The sequence below is a fragment of the Sus scrofa genome, chromosome 6 (genome assembly GCF_054392235.1).
Source record: "Sus scrofa isolate SSC_HxYL_T2T_F1_AM1 chromosome 6, Sscrofa_HxYL_maternal_Yorkshire_Landrace_v2.0, whole genome shotgun sequence".
NCBI lineage: Eukaryota > Metazoa > Chordata > Mammalia > Artiodactyla > Suidae > Sus > Sus scrofa.
In genome coordinates, this window is record NC_139388.1 from 13165975 (window position 1) to 13185772 (window position 19798).

At 54.9% G+C, this 19798-nt stretch overlaps 2 protein-coding genes across 3 annotated transcripts; one reads left to right on the forward strand and one right to left on the reverse strand.

Annotated features, from left to right (window-relative positions):
* Positions 1-288: 288 nt before the first annotated feature.
* On the reverse strand, positions 289-3383 carry LOC100621820 (chymotrypsinogen 2). Its single transcript, XM_003355750.5, has 7 exons — positions 3265-3383; positions 2423-2526; positions 2242-2321; positions 1847-1925; positions 1305-1485; positions 1091-1224; positions 289-450 (listed from the first exon to the last, which is right to left on the reverse strand). The coding sequence occupies exons 1-7, from the start codon at positions 3314-3316 to the stop codon at positions 289-291; spliced, it is 792 nt and encodes a 263-aa protein (XP_003355798.3). The 5' UTR covers positions 3317-3383.
* Positions 3384-4829: 1446 nt separating this feature from the next.
* Positions 4830-16675, forward strand: CTRB2 (chymotrypsinogen B2). Of its 2 annotated transcripts, none has more exons than XM_084959583.1 (7): positions 4830-5229; positions 13705-13808; positions 13917-13996; positions 14104-14182; positions 14422-14602; positions 15640-15773; positions 16453-16675. In XM_084959583.1, the coding sequence occupies exons 1-7, from the start codon at positions 5130-5132 to the stop codon at positions 16612-16614; spliced, it is 840 nt and encodes a 279-aa protein (XP_084815709.1). In that variant the 5' UTR covers positions 4830-5129; the 3' UTR covers positions 16615-16675. The 2 variants fall into 2 exon arrangements, with proteins under 2 accessions (XP_084815709.1, XP_003355797.1); XM_003355749.5 differs by lacking the exon at positions 4830-5229 and adding an exon at positions 11382-11452.
* The last annotated feature ends 3123 nt before the right edge of the window (positions 16676-19798 follow it).

Genomic DNA, 19798 nt, shown 5'->3' on the forward strand with positions numbered 1-19798 from the left:
GAGCCGTGGTTGGCGTGTGAGGAGCCCACAGCCAGGGGTGGGGGTTGGGGAGGAGCCAGGCCCCCTTTACCTGCTCGTGCCCTTCCTGGCCACTCTCAGGAGGTAGACTAAGGAGGGGCCCTCCAGACTCCCCCTGCTGCCTAGTTCAGTGAAGGCCCAAGTTCAGAAGCAGAGGGAACTCTCAGAAGCCCCAGCACAGGACCCAGACACCATCAACATGTCCTCCACTGGTTTATTGAGGCTTTGTAGAAGCAAGCTCACTAGGGAGGCCGGGGTGAGGCCAGGGGCTCAGTTGGCAGCCACGATCTGATGCACCCAGGAGACGAGCTGAGTGACACGGGCGTACACGCCGGGGCTGGAGGTGGAGCAGGTGCTGCTGCCCCAGGACACGATGCCCACCAGGGTCCAGACTCCATCCTTCTGGCAGACCAGGGGGCCGCCAGAGTCGCCCTGCAGGACAGGGAGGAGGGGGCTTGGATCTGGCAGCCCAGGGGGCCCGGGATGTTGTTCCCCAAGCCCAGTCCCAGGCCTGACAACCAGTAGAAGCTCTGCACATGCACAGTGGAACTTCAGCAGCTCTTATGGTTTGTGCCCCAGAAGTCTGAGCCATTCCTTGGGGTGGGGTCCTTTAACAGAGGCTCACTAGAGCTGATGTGATTGATGGGAGGAGAGCATGGGTGGTGCTGGCCATGAGGCCACCGTGAAGGAGGAAGGACTGCCGGACCCCTTCTCGAACCCTTCTGGGCCACCATGCTCCACTCCCCATCAACCATGCTCATCACCTCCCCTACCACTGCAGGAGGTACCACTGCTCAGACGCTGATATCAATGGAATCGTGTAGAATGGCGGCTGAGACCAGAGCCCCTTGCCCCCGCACCCCTCTGCTGAAGTCATCAATGACCTGCCAGGAGCCGTGTCTTCCCAATGGCTCAGGCAGGAATGCCCAGGGTGACAGTGGCAGGTCCTAGAAAGAGATCTGCCTGCTACTTCCACTTCCTCTCTGCCCAAGCCCTTGTTTGGCCCGGGCTTTGGCCTGAACCCACCCCAGGCTGGGAGGGAAGGGTGCCAGGAGAGCCCGGGAGGCTGTACCATGCAGGAGGAGACGCCGCTGGCGCCGGCGCAGATCATGCTTTTGGTGATCCTGAAGCCCCAGTACCTCCTGCAGGCAGCGTTGGACAGCAGGGGCAGGGCCGCCTGCTGCAGCCTGTCGGGGGTGTTGGCGTCTGGAAGGGCAGGGGTGGGTGATCAGCGACTGCTGCCCCACCCCTGCACCCGGCCGGCCAGCGGGTCACTCGTCACTCACCGGTGTACTTGGTCAGGCCCCAGCCGGTGGTGACGCACAGTGTCCCGGCCGGGAAGTCGTCGGAGGCGCTGGGCAGGCACACGGCGGACACGGTCTCGGAGAAGCGCGCGGGCGTGGCCAGCTTCAGTAGGGTGATGTCGTTGCTGTTTATGAACCAGCTGTACCTGGGGTTCTTGAAAACCTACGGGGTGGGGCCAGACAGCCATCCCTGAAGTCTGGGAAGAAGCCGATGGGGAAGAAAAACAGGGCGCCGGGGGACACCTCACAGCCTCCGTGCTGCTCCCTGGACAAGGGCTTGTTCAACTCAGCAGCTCCTTCCATGGCCCAGGGGCCCAGGCCCAGTCCTGAAGTGCAAGCCTTGCCCTCGTGGAGCCTCGCACACCCTGCTTTCTGCTGTGCCCCACCGTGATGGGATACCGGGGTGACCAGGAGAAGCTGGGGTGCCCCTTCCCTCTGCCCCCGGCCTGGGGGTTAGCCTGGGCTGCACACTCCCGAGGGTCCACCCTGCCTGGGGTCCCACCTGGCCTCGGGGACCAACATACCTTCGCAATGTTTATCACCTGGATGCTCTCGGCGTCTGAGCCCTGGTCAAACTCGCCAGCCACAACCACATCGGAGGTTCTGGAGGGGGCCAGAGAAAGGGGTTCCGGCTGTGATGGAGGGCCATGCGGGGTGTGGGGTGCTCATGTGTGTGCAGGCGTGTGCGTGTCCCTGTGCATGTGCACCCACGGGGCTGGCGTTGGTCAGAGAAACTCTGAATCTCAACACGTGTGCCCACATCCTGCTGGGTGTTTTCCCAGTGATGCTTGGGAGACTGGGAGGACCTGGGTTTGCCACACATTTCCAAGTAAGAAACTGCGATTTGGAGTTAAGAAACAAATCGCCGGTGCTGGAGGAAACCACCCCAAGGGATTTCCTGGGGACCCTAGGCTCTCACGTGACCCCGCAGTGGGCAGCGGTGACGACCCAGTCCTCACTGATGAGGGACCCCCCACAGAAGTGGAAGCCGGTGCTGTCCTGGAGGAAGATGGGGGAGGGTCAGCACCAGCCAGACACCAGCAACACCGACCCCGGTAGAGCCCCCAGCCCGGCGATACCCCGCTGTGCCCCCCCCTCACCTGCAGGGACACCTGCCAGGGCCAGGAGCCGGGGACAGCGTCCTCCCCATTGACGATCCTAGACAGGCCGCTCAGCACCGGCGGGATGGCGGGGACCCCACAGCCTGAGGGTGGGAATAGGGGTAAGGGGTAGAAGCCAAGGTCTCACCCAGGACCCACCACCCCAGGAATACCCTGGGGACAACCAACTCAGTCTGATGCGCATGCTCCAGCCCAAACAAGCCCAAAAGGCTGTGTGCAAGGTGACGGCAGGGCCAAAGCATGGGCTGGGAGGCTGGGCTCTTCAGGTTTGAACCTGGCCCTGTCATGGCCTGGCCTAAGCACTCGGAGTCTCAGCGTTCCAGTCAGTAAAATGGGCGATTATAGTTGCTGACCTCACAGAGTTTGTAATAAAGGCTGGAAGGCGCTTTGCCTTAGCAAACCAAGCAGGAACTTGCTCTTTCTTGTTCCTGGTGCATAGTGAACACAAGTTTAGAAGTTAAAAAGGGCTGGTTCAAGGGCCCGAAAGGGCTGAGGAGGGCCAAGCCACACCTGCCCACCTGCTCACCATCTGAACCTGCTTGGGAGCCACCAACCTGTCAAAGAACTCTCTGTTCCTCTGGAACTGTCCCCCTTCCTTGCACAGGGTTCGAAGCCTCAGGCAGCCCCAGGAAGGTCCACCTCCGCCCCAGGGGCCCAACACTGGCTGGCCTGGTCCAGCATCCTCATTGCAGTTATGGGGCTGGTGAGGCTCAGAGCAGGAGGCTCGCACCACCGCACATGGCTGCTCCTTGCTGGCCTCGGGTTTGGTGGGACCATCACCCCTTCCAGCCTTCACAGCCTCTTCTTGCCCTGGCACTCACCAAAGGCCGTGCCCAGGAGGGCGCAGCAGGAGAGGAGCCAGAGGAAGGTCATGGCGCTGCAGTCAAGAGGTGGAGGTTGCAAGCGTGGAGAGTTCCCCTTTATACCCCTGTGTACCAGTAGCTCCTTCCGTGGCCCAGGCACCAGGCTGTTATCTAGAGGCCTTGAGGTGATAATCCTTTTCCTGGGCATGTGCCCCACTGAGCAAGATGTGCCAGAGCAGAGCTGGCATCAGGGCCTGGGATGGCAACAGGTGCAGCATGGAGCTCGGGGCCAGGGTAAAGGGCAAAGGTGGGGCTGAACAAGGTGGCTCTTGACTCACAGCTAAGAGGCAAGGGACAGTCAGGCTTCCTGCTCCGGGCCTTGCCTCTGAAGAGGCCCTGCAGGCAGCAGCCAGGCCTGGGCAGGATTTGAGCCCCAGCCTAGCAGCTCATGGTCTGGAGGACCTTGGACAAGGACTTCAGTTGGTCTGGAATTGTCCAAAATCCCAGTGTGGTCAAGTAGGGGGAGAGGCAGGGTCCAGAGCACCGTGACCGCTTGGGTGGCCAGGGGGCTGAGCATGCTCCCCCAGTCGGGGATGGCAGAGGAGGCTCCATGAAGGCTCAGTTCACCATCAATGGCAGTTATGCAGGCTGTGTGCAGTGTGGCTCAGGGGGCAAACCGCTCACTGCCCATTTGCATGGAGCCAGGATCCTCCACCCAGCTTTCCTGCCCTTGGAATTGAGCACATGGCATTCAGAGTCAGGACTGGGGGTGGGGTGGCGGGCGGGTGATGCGGCCACGGGGTCCCCTGCTATTGTCCCAGCAAGAGCTGGTGGAGACTCCAGCAGGTGGGAAAGCCAGGGCAGGGAAGTTTCTGGTTGGCAGAAGGGCCCTTTCCTAGCAACTGGGAAACTGGGGAGAGAGAAAGTTGAAGGTGAGGCTGCCGGGCACACAAAGGCAAGTGCCGCCAAACACGAGGGTAAATGAAATCTCATGGCTGTTTTAATTCCCATTGCATTGTTGATTGTGGCGTGGTGGTTCACTTAGAAGGGGACCCTAAGTTGCAATCGAAGGGTTTTTGGGAGTGCGCAAAGCGAAACCGGGTGGAGCCAGGGTCCAGGCAGAGGGAACAGAGAGAGCAAAGGCCTGGTGGAGCGAGCCAGGTTGGCACCAAGACCCGAGAGGGTACAAGACAGAGCGGAGGCCAAGGGGCCGATGGAGGAAGGGCCTGGTGAAGACGCAGGGCTGTCCGGAGCAGCTTCCCACCAGGGAGGTGGCAGCCCCCAGGCTTGAAGGGGGGAGGGGCGGAGCCTGTGAGGGAAGGAACGCAGTGGCCCGAGCCCACTGGTGGCCGTGGCCTTGGGAGCCGACAGCTGGCCCGGGCCACGTGCCCCTAGCACAAGGGCAGTGGAAACCTGGGAACACGAGCAGCTGCAAGTGGGGGCGGGGAGGACGGCCCCACAGCTGCCCGACTCCTGCTGGGGCGGGGCCAAAGCTGTCTGGGGCGGGGCCAAAGCTGTTTGGGGCGGGGCCCGTGCTCCTCCGCTCGCCCCGCCCTTCCGCCTGGGGACAGACCCGAGACTGCGCACTGCGCCGACCCCGACCCAGATGAAGGACCCTTAAGAGCGGAGTTTTACGTGCCGCGCATTTTCCAGCACTCAGAGCCCCGAACACCCACCGCCCTCCCGGCGCGGCCCTGGCTTTGAGCGCCTACTCGCAGGCAGCAGTTCAGCCTGGGCTATGGCTGGATGAGTCGATGGACCCAGAAGTTGTTTAGTCAATCGAGTTTAGAGCTTTTTCCTGGGTTCGCTTTTTCGCTAATATTTTTCTCTCCCTCCCTCGGGTTTGGAACCCTGCCTCATCTCTAGATTCCTGGAGCCCAGCCATGTCTGCTCACGCAAACCTCCCAGGGAGAAGGTACGGTCTTGTTTGCAGCTTGTCTGCTACGTCAGAAAACTTTAACTCCACCTGTTACCTCGTTGCAGGTATGTGACGTTTAGTATGTTTAATGGCCAGTGCTGAAGCCAGCCCAGGAACAGTTGTTAACTCAAAGACAGTCAGGCAGGGAGTTCCCCTGTGGTGCCGCGGGTTAAGGGATCCAGCGTTGTCAGTGCATCAACTTGGGTCGCTGCTGTGGGGTGTGTTCCATCCCTGATGCTGGGAACTTCCACATGCCCTGAGCGCCCCCCCCCCAAATCTCGCATGACAAGGCCCTATTCACGTGTGCATGGGTGGACGGCTCTCTCCCAGGCAGCCTGGGTTTGGGAGAAGAGCTTTGTTGGGAGCAAGAGGCCCTGACCCGATCTTTACCCAGTCAGCTCCTGGGATCTGGCCTCAGGTGGGGGTTGTGCCTGGATACCGGGTCCTGCCCGGCATCCAGGTGTTGTGGCGTGTTTCAGGGCATTGCGCATGCGTCCCTTCGGGACTCGCAACTCTTAAGACTGTGACATCTTCCTCAGGCCAGAGCTCAGAAGTCAGTCTGCTTCATTGAAGAAGTTATTCCTGGGAGTTCCTGTCGTGGCGCAGAGGAAATGAATCCGACTAGGAACCAAAGGGTCGCGGGTTCGATCCCTGGCCTCGCTCAATGGGTTAAGGATCCAGCGTTGCCGTGAGCTGTGGTGTAGGTCATAGACGTGTGGCTGTGGTGTAGGCCGGTGGCTACAGCTGCGATTAGACCCCTAGCCTGGGAACCTCCACATGCCGAGGGTGCGGCCCTATAAAGACAAAAGACAAAAAACAAACAAACAAAAAAACCGGAGCTACTCCTTTCGAATTGATGCCCCGAGAGGGGTCAAATTCCAAACCACGATATATTGAAGTATAATTTACACATGCTGAAAAGTGTACAAAAAGATGAATTTTGACTCGTATATATCATAGTGTCAAACGCCACAACAAAATGTAAAATAAAATCACTCCAGAGAATTTTTTCGTGCCTCTCTCCAACTCCACCTCCTCTGCAGCAGCTGCAGCTACTGTCCTTATTTCTTTCACCGTTGGTTTCACCTGTTCTAGAAATTTATGCCAGTGGAACCATAACTGTCTTTGTGTCTGGATTCTTTCACGCCACCAAAGGGTTTTGCAATTCAGTTGTGTTCTTGCGCATATAAGTAAGTGTGTTCCTTTTTATTGCTGGGCGCTGTTTCACTTCATAATTATACCACCCTTGGAGTTCCTTTCGTGGCTAGCATCCATGAGGGCACGGGTTCGATCCCTGGCCTCACTCAGTGGGTTAAGGATCTGGTGTTGCCATGAGCTGTGGTGTAGGACGCAGACGTGTCTCAGATCTAGTGTTGCTGTGGCTGTGGTGTAGGCTGGCGGCTACAGCTCCAATCGGACCCCTAGCCCAGGAACCTATATATGCTATGGGTGCGGCCCTAAAAAGACAAAAAATAAAGGTTAAAAAAAAATTATACCACCCTTTATATACCCATTCGTCTTCAGCAGCGTTTGGGCTGTTACCTTTCCCCCACTCGACTCCCTTTTTGCCCCTTGTAATGATGAAGTGATTGTCAACCCTAAACACAGGCAGACAAAAAAATGTAGCTTGCTTTCTTTTTCTTTTTCTTTTTTTTATTACTCAAATGAATTTATCACATCTGTAGTTGTATAATGATCATAACAATCCAATTTCACAGGATTTCCATCCCACAGCCCAGGCACATCCCCCCACCCCCCAAACTGTCTCCTCCGAGACCATAAGTTTTTCAATGTCTGTGAGTCAGCATCTGTTCTACAAAAAAGTTGTCTGTCCTTTTTTCAGATTCCACATGTCAGTGAAAGCATTTGATGTTGGTGTATCATTGTATGGCTGACTTCACTTAGCATGATAATTTCTAGGTTCCTCCATGTTGCTAAAAATGCCAGTATTTCGTTCTTTTTAATGGCTGAGTAATATTCCTTTGTGTATATGTACCACATCTTCTTGATCCACTCCTCTGTCGGTGGACATCGAGGTTGTTTCCATGTCTTGGCTATTGCAAATAGTGCTGCAGTGATCTTCATTCTTCTATTAGAAAAGGAAATGTTTATTTTGATCCTTTATTCTGCCAAGAGTCTGAAACCAAATCTCCACTCATGGAGGGCAACCCCTGTCATCTTTGGCTGGCAATGAGCCTAGGGCATGGGGTGGGAAGCTCCTTGTCCCTCAGCAGGTGTCCTCAGTGCTGTTTGCTTACATGCCCATTTCCTATCACTGCAGCTGGCTGTTTCTCTTCCCTATCCCATAGTGATGCAGCAGAAACAAATCCGACTAGGAACCATGAGGTTATGGGTTTGATCCCTGGTCTCACTCAGTGGGTTAAGGATCTGGCATTGCCGTGAGCTGTGGTGTAGGTTTCAGACATGGCTCAGATCTGGCATTGCTGTGGCTGTGGTGTAGGCCAGCAGCAACAGCTCCAATTAGACCTCTAGCCTGGGAACCTCCGTATGCTGTGGGTGCAGCCCTAAAAGGACAAAAGACAAAAAAAAAAAAAAATTCTTTTCTGACTCCCTTGCAGCTAGGAGTGGCCTTGAGACACAGCTCTGACCAATGAGATATAAGTTGCGTTCATTACCAATGAGCCACAGCGGAAACTCCCTATTTTTGTTTTTATTGACTTTCTAGGAGGTGGATCAAACAAATGTTGCTGTGATTTATGTCAAAAAGAGTGTTTGGCCTATGTTTTCCTCTAAGAGTTTTATAGTATGTGGTCTTATATTTAGGTCTTTAATCCATTTTGAATTTATTTTTGTGTATGGCGTTAGGAGTGTTCTAGTTTCATTCTTTTACATGTAGCTGTCCAGTTTCCCAGCAGCACCACGTACTGAAGAGACTATTTTTCTTCCACTGTATGTTCTTGCCTCCTTTGTCATAGATCCATTGACCATAGGTGCTTAGGTTTATTTCTGGGCTTTCTATCCTGTTCCATTGATCTACATTTCTTTTTTGTGTGCCAGTACCGTATTGTTTTGATAAGTGTAGCTTTGTAGTATTGTCTGAAGTCAGGGAGCCTGATTCCTCCATTTCCATTTTTCTTTTTCAATATTGCTTTGGCTATTCAGGGTCTTTTGTATTTCCATACAAATTTTAAAATATTCTGTTTTAGTTCTGTGAAGAATGTCCTTGGTAATTTGATAGGGATTGCATTGTATCTGTAGATTGCCTTGGGGAGTACAGTCATTTTGACAATATTGATTCTTCCAGTCCAAGAGCATGGTTTATCTTTCCATATGTTTGTGTCACCTTTGATTTCTTTCATTGGCATCTTATAGTTTTCAGAGTACTGGTCTTTTGTCCCTTTAGGTAGGTTTATTCCTAGGTATTTTATTCTTTTTGATGCACTGGTTAATGGGCTGTCTTCTCTGATTTCTCTTTCTAATCTTTCACCGTTAGTATATAGAAATGCAATTGATTTCTGTGTATTAATTTTGTACCCTTCAATTTTGCCAAATTCATTGATGAGAGTGAATTTCATAACAGCCTCACAGTGTTGTCAGGATGGTGAACTGGAAAACCAGGTACAAGCTCCACACCAAGCTCAGAACCTACAAGGTGGGCAACCCCCAAACAGCCAGGGAGCCTGATGCTGGGGGCTGGAGAGAATGGTACCTGCTCCCTCACTCCTTTGGTCCCCTGACATGTGCCTAATCAAATATGTGATCATTTATAAGGCAGATTTTTTTTGTTTTGTTTTTAGGGCTGCACCATGGCAGATGGAGGTTCCCAGGCTAGGGGTCCAATCGGAGCTGCAGCCACAGGTCTATGCCAGGAGCCAAAGCAACTCGAGACCCGAGCCACATCTGCGACCTACACCACAGCTCACGACAATGCCGGATCTTTAACCCACTGAGCGAGGCCAGGGATCAAACCAGCATCCTCATGGATGCTTAGTCAGGTTTGTTAACCACTGAGCCACAAATGGAACTCCTAAGACAGAGTATTTTCACATTTCAGTGTCTCTGAAAATCAGAATTGTCTTACACTTGATGGCCGCTTAGAATCACTGGCAGTGGCACCCATACAAACCTGGTCATTATTCCTAATGGCATTGCTGGGCAGGCCCTGCCTCTCTATGTTTCAAACCACAAACCACATGGGGACACATGAAGAAGGAAGGAGTCTGATCACTGTCTGAGCATCTGGAGACCCCTTCTTGTAAGGTCAGGGCCATACGGAATAGACACTGGAGATTTGGAAGAACATCCCAGATACCACCATGCTATTCTCTTTTAAGAAATGCTGCTTGGAGTTCCCGTCATGGCTCAGTGGTTAACGAATCCGACTGGGAACCACGAGGTTATGGGTTCGATCCCTGCCCTTGCTCAGTGGGTTAAGGATCCAGCATTGCCATGAGCTGTGGTGTAGATCGCAGACGCGATTTGGATCCTGTGTTGCTGTGTCTCTGGTGTAGGCCGGCGGCTACAGCTCCGATTCGACCCCTAGCCTGGGAAGCTCCATATGCTGCGGGAGTGGCCCTAGAAATGGCAAAAAGACAAAAAAAAAAAAAAAAAAAAAAAAAAAAGGAAGAAAGAAAGAAATGCTGCTGCTTCACCGATGCCATTGGTGGCAAAGAGGACAGTGTGGGTGGAAAAAACATGAGCAGAAATGACTTTCAGACAAAGGGGCCTTAGAGGAATCAGATTCTAAGTGTGACTGAGTTTTTAAAAACATTTACCTTGCTTATGTTTTTTCCCATATGCACAGGTGTGCATAGAGATAAAAACCTATGTCTAATATGTAAAAAGGCCTCTTTCGGAGTTCCCGTCATGGCACAGAGGAAACGAACCCCGACTAGGAACTGTGAGGTGGCAGGTTCGATCCCTGGCCTCGATCTGGCATTGCTGTGAACTGTGGTGTAGGTGGCAGACGTGGCTCCGATCCTGCGTGGCTGTGGCTGTGGTGTAGGCCGGCAGCTGTAGCTCTGCAGGACCCCTAGCCTAGGAACCTCCATATGCCGTGAGTGTAGCCCTAAAAAGCAAATAAATAAATAAATAAAATAAAATAAAATAAAAAGGCCTCTTTCAAGCTACCTGCTTCAGTGAATGAAAGAAAAACCATTACCCATGCCTGGAATTCACTGTGGATCCCTTGTGCTCAGAGCCACGCGGACACCCAGCCGTGACACTCCTGGGGACCACCAGCCTGTTAAAATATCAAAAAGCTTCAGACCCAGTTACCAAACAGCCACTGGCCCCACCCTGTCTGTCCACCCCCAGTGGGGCTGCCTCCACCCTTCCCTAAGGACAGGGCTCAGGGCCTCTGGGACCCTGTCCCTGTCACAGGCCCTGTCCCCGCTGGTCAGAGCTCGACTGTGGTTATATGTTTTGAACACCTGCCCTGCATAGAACCTACAGCTCTAAAGCAAAATGAAATTTACACCTCGGGGACAAAACGTCAAAGCTGATCACGTCCAAATGAAGACCAGCGACCCTGCCCTGCGTGCTCTGATCAGCTTCTCCCTGGATGACCGTGGCCTTGGTGGCAGAGCCCCGACAGCCTTGGACCAAGACTCAGTTCATCCAGCACATTTTCCTTCTCAAACCGGCTCATGAGTGAGGCCCAGGCTGGTCCGCCCACAGCAGCAGTGCTTCCCAGACCCTCTCCTGGTTTCCAGGACCTACGGCATGCTTTTCTTGTTTGTTGGGGTCTCTCCCCAGGGTCTCAGCCCTGCCAGCACAGGGGTGTCATGTGCTCTGCAACTGTGGGTTTCCCAGGGCCCAGATCAGCCCATGGCCCAGGGGCGAGGAGGAACTTGTGCCCATGGTGTGGAGTCATCTGACCCCTACTTGTGGCCAACACATCGCCTGGCGTCTCACCCACATCTGTTCTGTTCCTTTCTTTTTTCTTTTCTGTCTTGTCTTTTCTTTTCTGTCTTTCTGGCCTGGCCCACTGCGCCCTGGGGATGCCAGGTGTTGCTGCAGGTCCTGGGTGACACTGGGCCAGGGCAGCTGCCCTTTTCCCAGGGGCTGGGATGTTGCAGGCTGAGAGCCAGCTCAGGCTTTGAGCGGGGCTTGGTCCCCTCCCTTATCGCCCAAGGTCCCTGGAGAACAGGAGGGCAGCTCTCAGGCCTCTCTGGCTGGGCGGGGTGGGGGGGGGGTGCTGGGCGGGGCCTGGGGGTGCAGGGGATATAAAAGGAGCCCTGGGCCTGTGTCCAGCATCTCTCTGACCACCCAGCATGGCCTTTCTCTGGATCCTCTCCTGCTTCGCCCTCGTGGGCACCGCCTTCAGTGAGTGTCAGAGCTGGGGGGCCAGCTGGGCCTGGGAAGGAGGGGCTGAGGAGGAGGTCCCTGAGCTCCGGAGGGCCCCCGCCATCAGGCCCCATTGGGGGTGAGGGCTCTGTTGGGAGGGAGCCCAGGGCCTGGCCAGCAGGGTGATCGGAGCCCTCTTCCTTGCACCTTGGGCCTCACACTCTGACAGCCAGGCGAGCCTGCAGGGAGGAGAGGGTCCTTCTGGAACTTTCTGAGCCCTGACACTCAGCACCAGGAGGATGGAAAAGGCCTGTCTGAGGTCCCAGTAGTGGCTCGAGTCGGGAGCTGTGGGCAGAGTGGGTGTGGTCGCAAGGAACTTCCCATGGCTTTTCCACCTGAGGTTTTTACTTCCTGTGCTGGGCACCTGCTAAACATTTTATTTTCTATTAACAAGAGAAATAGGAGTTCCCAATGGGGTTCAGCATGAACGAACCTGACTAGCATCCATGAGGACTCGGGTTCTATCCCTGGCACTGCTTACTGGGTTAAGGATCCGGTGTTGCTGTGAGCTGTGCTATAGGTCGCAGATGTGGCTCGGATCTGGCAGCTACAGCTCCGATTCTACTGCAGGCCTGGGAACTTCCACATGCCATGGGTGTGGCCCTAAAAGGCAAAAAGAAGAAGACGGGAAGGAGAAAAAGAAATAGTACAAAATACTGAAAATCCTGTACACCCATGTACTTCCAGTGGGCTTTAGCAAATGTTATCTTTTTCCCCGATATGCTTCAGGTATTTCTTTTTAAACCCTGAAACAGGTGTTCCCAGCATGGCTCAGTGGAAACGAATCTGACTAGCATCCATGAGGACACAGGTTCAATCCCTGGCCTCCATCAGTGGGTTAAGGATCCGGCATTGCCGTGAGCTGTGGTATAGGTCACAGACACGGCTCAGATCCCGAGTTGCTGTGGCTGTGGTGTAGGCCGGCAGCTGTAGCTCCGATTCGACCCCTAGCCTGGGAACCTCCATATGCCGAGGGTGTGGTCCTGCAAAGCAAAAAACAAAAACAAAAGCAAAAACTCAGACAGATTCAGCCGAAGACTCCACTCCGCTCCTCCAAGGGTGATTCCTATGCTGATTGCGCTGTGTATCACTTCTGGGCGGTTTTTCACAAATGTCCTACATATTCATAAATCCATAAACACGGTGTAACATTGGTAAAAACTGACAGGAACGGTACTATTCGCTACATCAGGTTTATGACCTGCCTTCTGCCTTTTTCCACCCACAGTTGTTTTTTTTTGTTGTTTTTTTTTGTTTTTTTTTAAGGCCTGCACGCATGGCATATGGATGTTCCCAGGCTAGGGGTCAAATTGGAGCTGTAGCTGCCAGCCTACACCACAGCCACACCAGCGTGGGATCCAAGTGGGGTCTTCTTTCTACAGCACAGTGCACAGCAACACCGGATCCTTAATCCACTAATCAAGGCCAGGGATTGAACCTGCATCCTCATGGATACTAGTTGGTTTGTTACCAGAGCCATGACAGGAACGCCCAGATTTTATTTATTTTATTTTTAAATTTTTTGTATTTTTTTAGGACTGCACCCATGGTATAAGGAAGTTCCCAGGCCAGGGGTTGAATTGGAGCTGCAGCTGCCGGTCTACACCACAACCACAGCCACAGCCACGTGGGATCCAAGCCACATCTGCAACTATGCTGCAGCTCACGGCAACACTGGATCCTTAACCCACTGAGCGACGCTAGGGATTCAACTTGCACCCTCGTGGATACTACTCGGGTTCTTAATCTGCTGAGCCACAAGGGGAACTCCTGAGTTTATCGAATTTTAATTCCATACCCTCCGGGCCCACCAGCCTAATGGGTGAGGTTTGACTTGTGAGATTAGAGTGTTTGCTCCTCTGTGAGCATCAGGGAGTCAGTGACTGAATCTGAGACCTCACAGCAAGGCAGGCTGGGCCCAGGATTCCAGGCAGGACCGTCTGGTTTCTCAGCCTGCTTTCTGCTCCTTCAGCAGGTGGCCCCGGTGGGGGTGAGGTCAGCCCCTTCCCTCTGAATCCCTGGGAGGACGGCTGAAGTCAAGAGGCTTTGGGGGGGGGGTTATGCCGGGGGCCACGGGAGGGCGGTGCCAGGAGATTTTTGGAGGCAGGGGGAGTGTGGCCGCGGGCTCCAAGCTGCGTGGGGGTGGGGATGGGGCGCGTGCAGAACCCAGGATTTCTGCAGACGGGCTCAGGGCCTCAGCCCTCCTCCATCTCCCCGACGCCCGCCCTCAGGCTGCGGGGTCCCCGCCATCCCGCCGGTGCTGAGCGGCCTGTCCAGGATCGTCAATGGGGAGAACGCTGTCCCCGGCTCCTGGCCCTGGCAGGTGTCCCTGCAGGTGAGCGGGGGCGGGGGGCGGGGGGGGGGGCATCGCCCGGCCGGGGGCTCTGCCGGGTCAGTGTTGCTGGTGTCCGGCCGGCGCTGACCCTCCCCCATCTTCCTCCAGGACGGCACCGGCTTCCACTTCTGCGGGGGGTCCCTCATCAGCGAGGACTGGGTCGTCACCGCCGCCCACTGCGGGGTCACGTGAGGGCGGGGCGCCGGGTTCTGCTTGGGCTCCACTCTGGGGTGGGGGAGGGGAGCAGGGCCCAGGCTCGGTCCTTAACCCCCCCCCCGCCCCGTGATTCCCCCAGAACCTCCGACGTGGTGGTGGCTGGGGAGTATGACCAGGCCTCAGACGCGGAGGACATCCAGGTCCTGAAGATTGCCAAGGTTCGCACGCCCAGCCCGCTCGGCCTGGCGGGGGGTCGGCCGCGGGGCTGGGGGCCGGGACGGAGGGGAGACGAGCCTCCCCTCCCTTGAGAGACCGGAGCCCAGTGACACGGCCCGGCTTTAGCATTCTCACTCCAGGCGCCTCGAGCCCGTGTCCTCTGGGTGGGCTGCCAGGAAGGAATTTGTCTCCACGGATGTACCCCAGGATCTCACCTCGTCCTTCTGGGCGCCACCCGTAGGTTTTCAAGAACCCCAATTTCAGCCTGCTCACCGTGCGCAACGACATCACCCTGCTGAAGCTGGCCACGCCAGCGCGCTTCTCCCGGACCGTGTCCGCCGTGTGCCTGCCCAGCGCCTCCGACGACTTCCCGGCCGGGACGCTGTGCGCCACCACCGGCTGGGGCAAGACCAAGTACACCGGTGAGCTGGGAATGCCCGAGCGCAGGAGTCTTGGCGGGGGGAGGGAGGGAGGGAGAAGGGGGAGGACACGCCTACGGCTCTTTTTAAAGTGTCTTGGTCTGGAATTCCCGTCGTGGCGCAGTGGTTAACGAATCTGACTAGGAACTATGAGGTTGCGGGTTCGATCCCTAGCCTTGGTCAGTGGGTTAAGGATCCAGCATTGCCGTGAGCTGTGGTGTAGGTCGCAGACGCCGCTCGATCCTCCGTTGCTGTGGCCCTGGCTTAGGCCGGTGGCTACAGCTCCCATTAGACCCCTGGCCTGGGAACCTCCATATGGCGCCGGAGCGGCCCTAGAAAAGGCAAAGAAAAAAAAAAAAAAAGCTTTGGTCTAATTTCTATACAGCCATCAATCTTTCCATTTCTTAATTTAAAATCCTCTTAGTTAAAACCCCACCAAACATGACTTAAAATGAGATTGAATAAACCGTGCGCAGACGGTTTCTGAAGACACACCCGAGTACCAGCCCTTATCGCCCTCTCTCACCTGCAGGGAGGTGGACGGCCCACGTCCCTCTAGACTGAGGAGGGGAGGGTGCGGCCGGCCCGAGTCCAAGGTCCAGGTCAGGGCCAGGCCTGAGCCTGCAGATCTCCCCTCCCGCCCCCCCCATCCCGGCTCCGCCCGATGTTCTTCCACCCCCGCCCCCGCGGGACCTCCCGCAGGACAGGAGCTGCCAGGAAAGGGCAGCAGGAGGCTCCAGTGTCCCCAGGCAGAAGGCCCTCCAATCCCCTTCGCTGGGCAGGAAGGCACGGCCCCTCCGCCCTCACACGGTGGGGCACAGCGGGCTGGGAGGCAGGGCTGGACTGCCTGGCTGGGCTGGAAGCACGGGCACCCTGCCTGGGGTGGAGCCGGAGGGGACCCCGCCCCGGGCGCTTTGAAGGTGTCAGGGAAGGTGCGGAGCTCTGGGGATGGAGCGGGACGAGGACCACGCAGGGGGAGGGCGGGGCTCGGGCGGCCGCTGGCACGAGGGGCCCTGAGCCCACGTCCTCTTTCCCTCCAGCCCTCAAGACCCCCGACAAGCTGCAGCAGGCCGCCCTGCCCATCGTGTCCAGCACCGTCTGCAAGTCCTACTGGGGCAGCAAGGTCACGGACGTGATGATCTGTGCTGGCGCCAGCGGCGTCTCCTCCTGCATGGTAGGGTCATTGAGTCGGCATCCCCCCTCCTCCCTTCAGGCCAGGAGGCCTGCTGCTCTCTGGGCACCATCTGAGGAACCTCAGCCCCTGCCCTCACCCCTCCAGTGGAGGCCTGGACCAGCACTAACAGATGCCCCTGGGGAGGGCTGGCTCTGGCCAGGCTGGCGTGGGGCCTCCCAGGGTATGTAATGTCCCGCGGAGCCCATGAGCTGGATGTCTTCGGCCCATTCTACAGACAGCATCAGGCTGAGAGGATGAGCCCCTGCCCCAGGTCCCCAGGAGGGGGTGGCGGGGCTGGGGCTGCCATATTTTTTTTCTTGCCTTTTTTTTTTTTTTTGTAGGGGGGCTACACTCGTGGTATTTGCAAGTTCCTAGGCTAGGGGTTGAATCAGAGTTGCAGCTGCCGGCTTACACCACAGCTCATGGCAATGCTTGATCCTTAACCCACTGAGTGAGGCCAGGGATCAAACCCATATCCTCATGGATGGTAGCAGAATTAGTTTCTGCTGAGCATGACAGGAACTCCCAGGGGACTTCCATTAAAGCAGATCGAGGTGTCTCATGGACGGCCACTGGGCACCCCCTTGTCCTTGCACCCTGGACTCTGCCAGGTCAGGACACACTAGGGCCCTGGAGCCCTCTGTTCAGGCTGGGACACAAGTCCTTTCTCCTCCTGCAGGGCGACTCTGGTGGCCCCCTGGTCTGCCAGAAGAATGGAGCCTGGACCCTGGTGGGCATTGTGTCCTGGGGCAGCAGCACCTGCTCCACCACCACACCAGCTGTGTACGCCCGTGTCACCGCGCTCATCCCCTGGGTGCAGCAGATCCTGGCCAACAACTGAGCCTGTGGCTCCTGCCAGCCCAAGCCCCAGCAGCCTTAATAAAAGCATCTGTACAGAATCACCCTCTGCACGTGTCTCCCTGTGTGGCCTGGGGGACGTGGGACGCAGTGGTCCCCATCACCCATCAAGGGGAGGTGTTCCTGCTCCTTTCCAGCTGCAGGTACCCCAGTAAACCCCCTTTCTCAGGAAGCTGAGTCTTTGTATCTTATCCTGGGGTAGAACCCAGGTCCTAATTCCTGGAGCCAGTTTGATCTGTGGAGCTCTCTGGAAGGTAGGAGTCTTGCCAGCCTGTGCAGTCCCTGGAGATGGGCCTTGAGCAGACAGGGGAGGGCTGTGGAGATGGCCTTTCTGTCCCCCTTGGCTCTTCACCCCCACATTTGTGCATGGACCTTTATCCCGAGGATACACCTGTACTCGCTGCTGTAAATAGGCCTGGGCAGGCATCCATCACCGCAAAGCACTGGCTATGGGGCAGAAGCACAGAGAATTACATTCTTTCCCATTTTATCCTCCCACAGCCAGGCCTATAGCCTCTGCCATCAGTTAGGGCACACACCTGTCACCTCAGTTTACTTCATCCTCTCCCAGGTTCCGTATCTCCAGTGTTCCCCTCTTTTTTTTTTCTTTAATTTTTTTCACTTTTGGCTGCCCTGTATCATACAAATCTGAGCCACAGTCTCAGCCTAAGCTGAAGCTGTGGCGACACCAGGCCCTTAACCCACTGTGCCAGGCTGGGGATCGAACCCGCGTCCCAGCACTCCCAAGATGGTGCCAGTCCCATTGCACCACCAGGAGCTCCCAGTGTGTCCCTCCTGAGTTTCCTCTAGAGCTCGCAGGAGGCAGCTGGTAGTCATACTAACTGGGCATCTGGGAAGGGATGGCCTCCTTTCTGCGTTTCCCTTTCAGTATCCATCCTAAAATCGCCCTCTTCCTGGTGGGGATTTTATATGTTCTGATGGTGGGTCTTAGTATGTTGAAATACACATACAATTTAATTACTAAGGACATGGAAAAAAAGCCAAAAAAAAAAGGGAAAGGAAGAAAAAAATAAGAGAGAAGCGTTGGGCAGACCAGTGGGCATGATGTAAATTATTTAAAGCCTGATATTTTAAGGACCCCTGTGGGTTTGGGGTGGGAGGACCACTCAAACTTGGAGAGCAAAGTACATATTTTTGTATCTACATTAAAACCATTTACATGCAAATCAATGTGGGATGTGATCGGTATAAAAATAGAGTAGCAAGGAGTTCCCGTCGTGGCTCAGTTGTTAACGAACACGACTAGCATCCATGAAGACGCGGGTTCGATCCCCGCTCTCAGTGGGTTAAGGATCCGGCATTGCCCTGAGCTGTGGTGTAGGTCGCACACGTGTCTCGGATCCCGCGTTGCTGTGGCTATGGCGGAGGCCAGTGGCTACAGCCCCGGTTGGACCCCTAGCCTGGGAACCTCCACATGCCGCGGGTGCGGCCCTAAAAAGACAAAAATAAAAGAGTAGCAAGCACAAAGCTGCCAGTTACCTTTTCACTTACTAGCAAGACCTGCCTTCACCTCTGCCAACCATCCCTCCGAGCTGCCTGTCTGAAAACCTCAGTTGCAGGATAAGGTTGCCACCTCGTGGCCGATGTGAAAACTGTAAGGCTGTTTTCCTGGCCTGACTTCATTCTAATCCAGCGCTATGCAAGAGATGTAATGTGAGCCGCATGGATGATTTTAGATGATCTGATAGCCTTTCTGAGTCAAAAGAAATAGAATTAATTTTATTAATATATATTTTAATTCAATATATCCAAATTTCATCATTTCAACTTTTTTCTTTTTTGGTCTTGTTAGGGCGGCACCCAGGGCATATGGAAGTTCCCAGGGTAGGGGTCCAATCAGAGATGCAGCTGCCGGCCTACTCCATAGCCACGGTCACAGCCACGCGGGATCCAAACTTCATCTGCAACCTATACCTCAACTTGCAGAAATAGCAGATCCTTTAACCCACTGAGCGAGGCCATGTATCCTCATGGATACTAATTATGTTCTTAACCCACTGAGCCAGGCCATGTATCCTCGTGGATACTAGTTAGGTTCTTAACCCACTGAGCCACAATGGGAACTCCTCAACATGTTTTAAAATTATTAATGGCATAGTTACTATTCATTCTTTTTTCTCACACGATCTTTAACATCCAATGTGTACTTTGCACTTACGGCACATCTTAATCAGGATGCTAAATTTTCATCAGGAATACATGATCTGTATTTAAATTTCATAAAAATTGCAGTTGAAAAAGTAGTTTTTGGAGTTCCCACTGTGGTTCAGTGGGTTAAAAATCTGACTAACATCCATGAGGATGCAAGTTCGATCCCCGGCCTCTCTCAGTGGGTTAAGGATCCAGCTGTTGCTGTGAGCTGCGGTGTATGTCCCAGATGTGGCTTGGATCTGGTGTGGCTGTAGCTGTGGTGTAGGCCAGTGGTGGCAACTGCAGCTCATATTCGACTCCTAGCCTGGGAACTCCATAGAAAAAGTAGTTTTGTATATAAGTTGTTTCAAACATACTTAAAATGTTTTCAATTAGGTGCTACACTGCAAAGTGTAAATAAATAAAAAGTTCCACAATCGGGAGTTCCCCCTGTGGCACAGTGGGTTAAGGACCCAGGTCACAGCTGTGGCTCGGATTTGATCTCTGGCCTGGGAACTTCCATATGCGTGGGTGCCGCGACCAAAAGAAAAGAAGTTCCAGGATTAATGGAGAGTCGATCTCAGATTGTAAACAGATTCCCCATAGGGCAGGATCTTACCCTTCTGGGGCTGCCCCCCACAGCATTCTTGCTCTGCGTTAGACACACGGCGTGCCCCCAACCTTCTTTGTCCACAGATGACCTAGCGCCCTACTTATCTGAAATGTCTGGACCGATCACAGAGAATGTTCATCATTCACATCTGGAGACTGTCCCACCACTGAGTCAGCATCTGTACCCACAGCTAATGCACCCCGTGAGGAGCGGCCCGGCCCCCCACCCCCGGGACTGGCTGACACCCCAGGTGCAGAGAGTTTTGTCAGCAGCTGTCACGCCTCACTGGCAATTTCCTCAGCTGCAGAGAATCACCCTGACAAAGGTCCTGCCTCGCTTTTGGGCGGCCCCCGTCCCTGATTGGTCCGTGAGGTTTTAAAGCCTCAGTTCGCCCTCTGCCCAC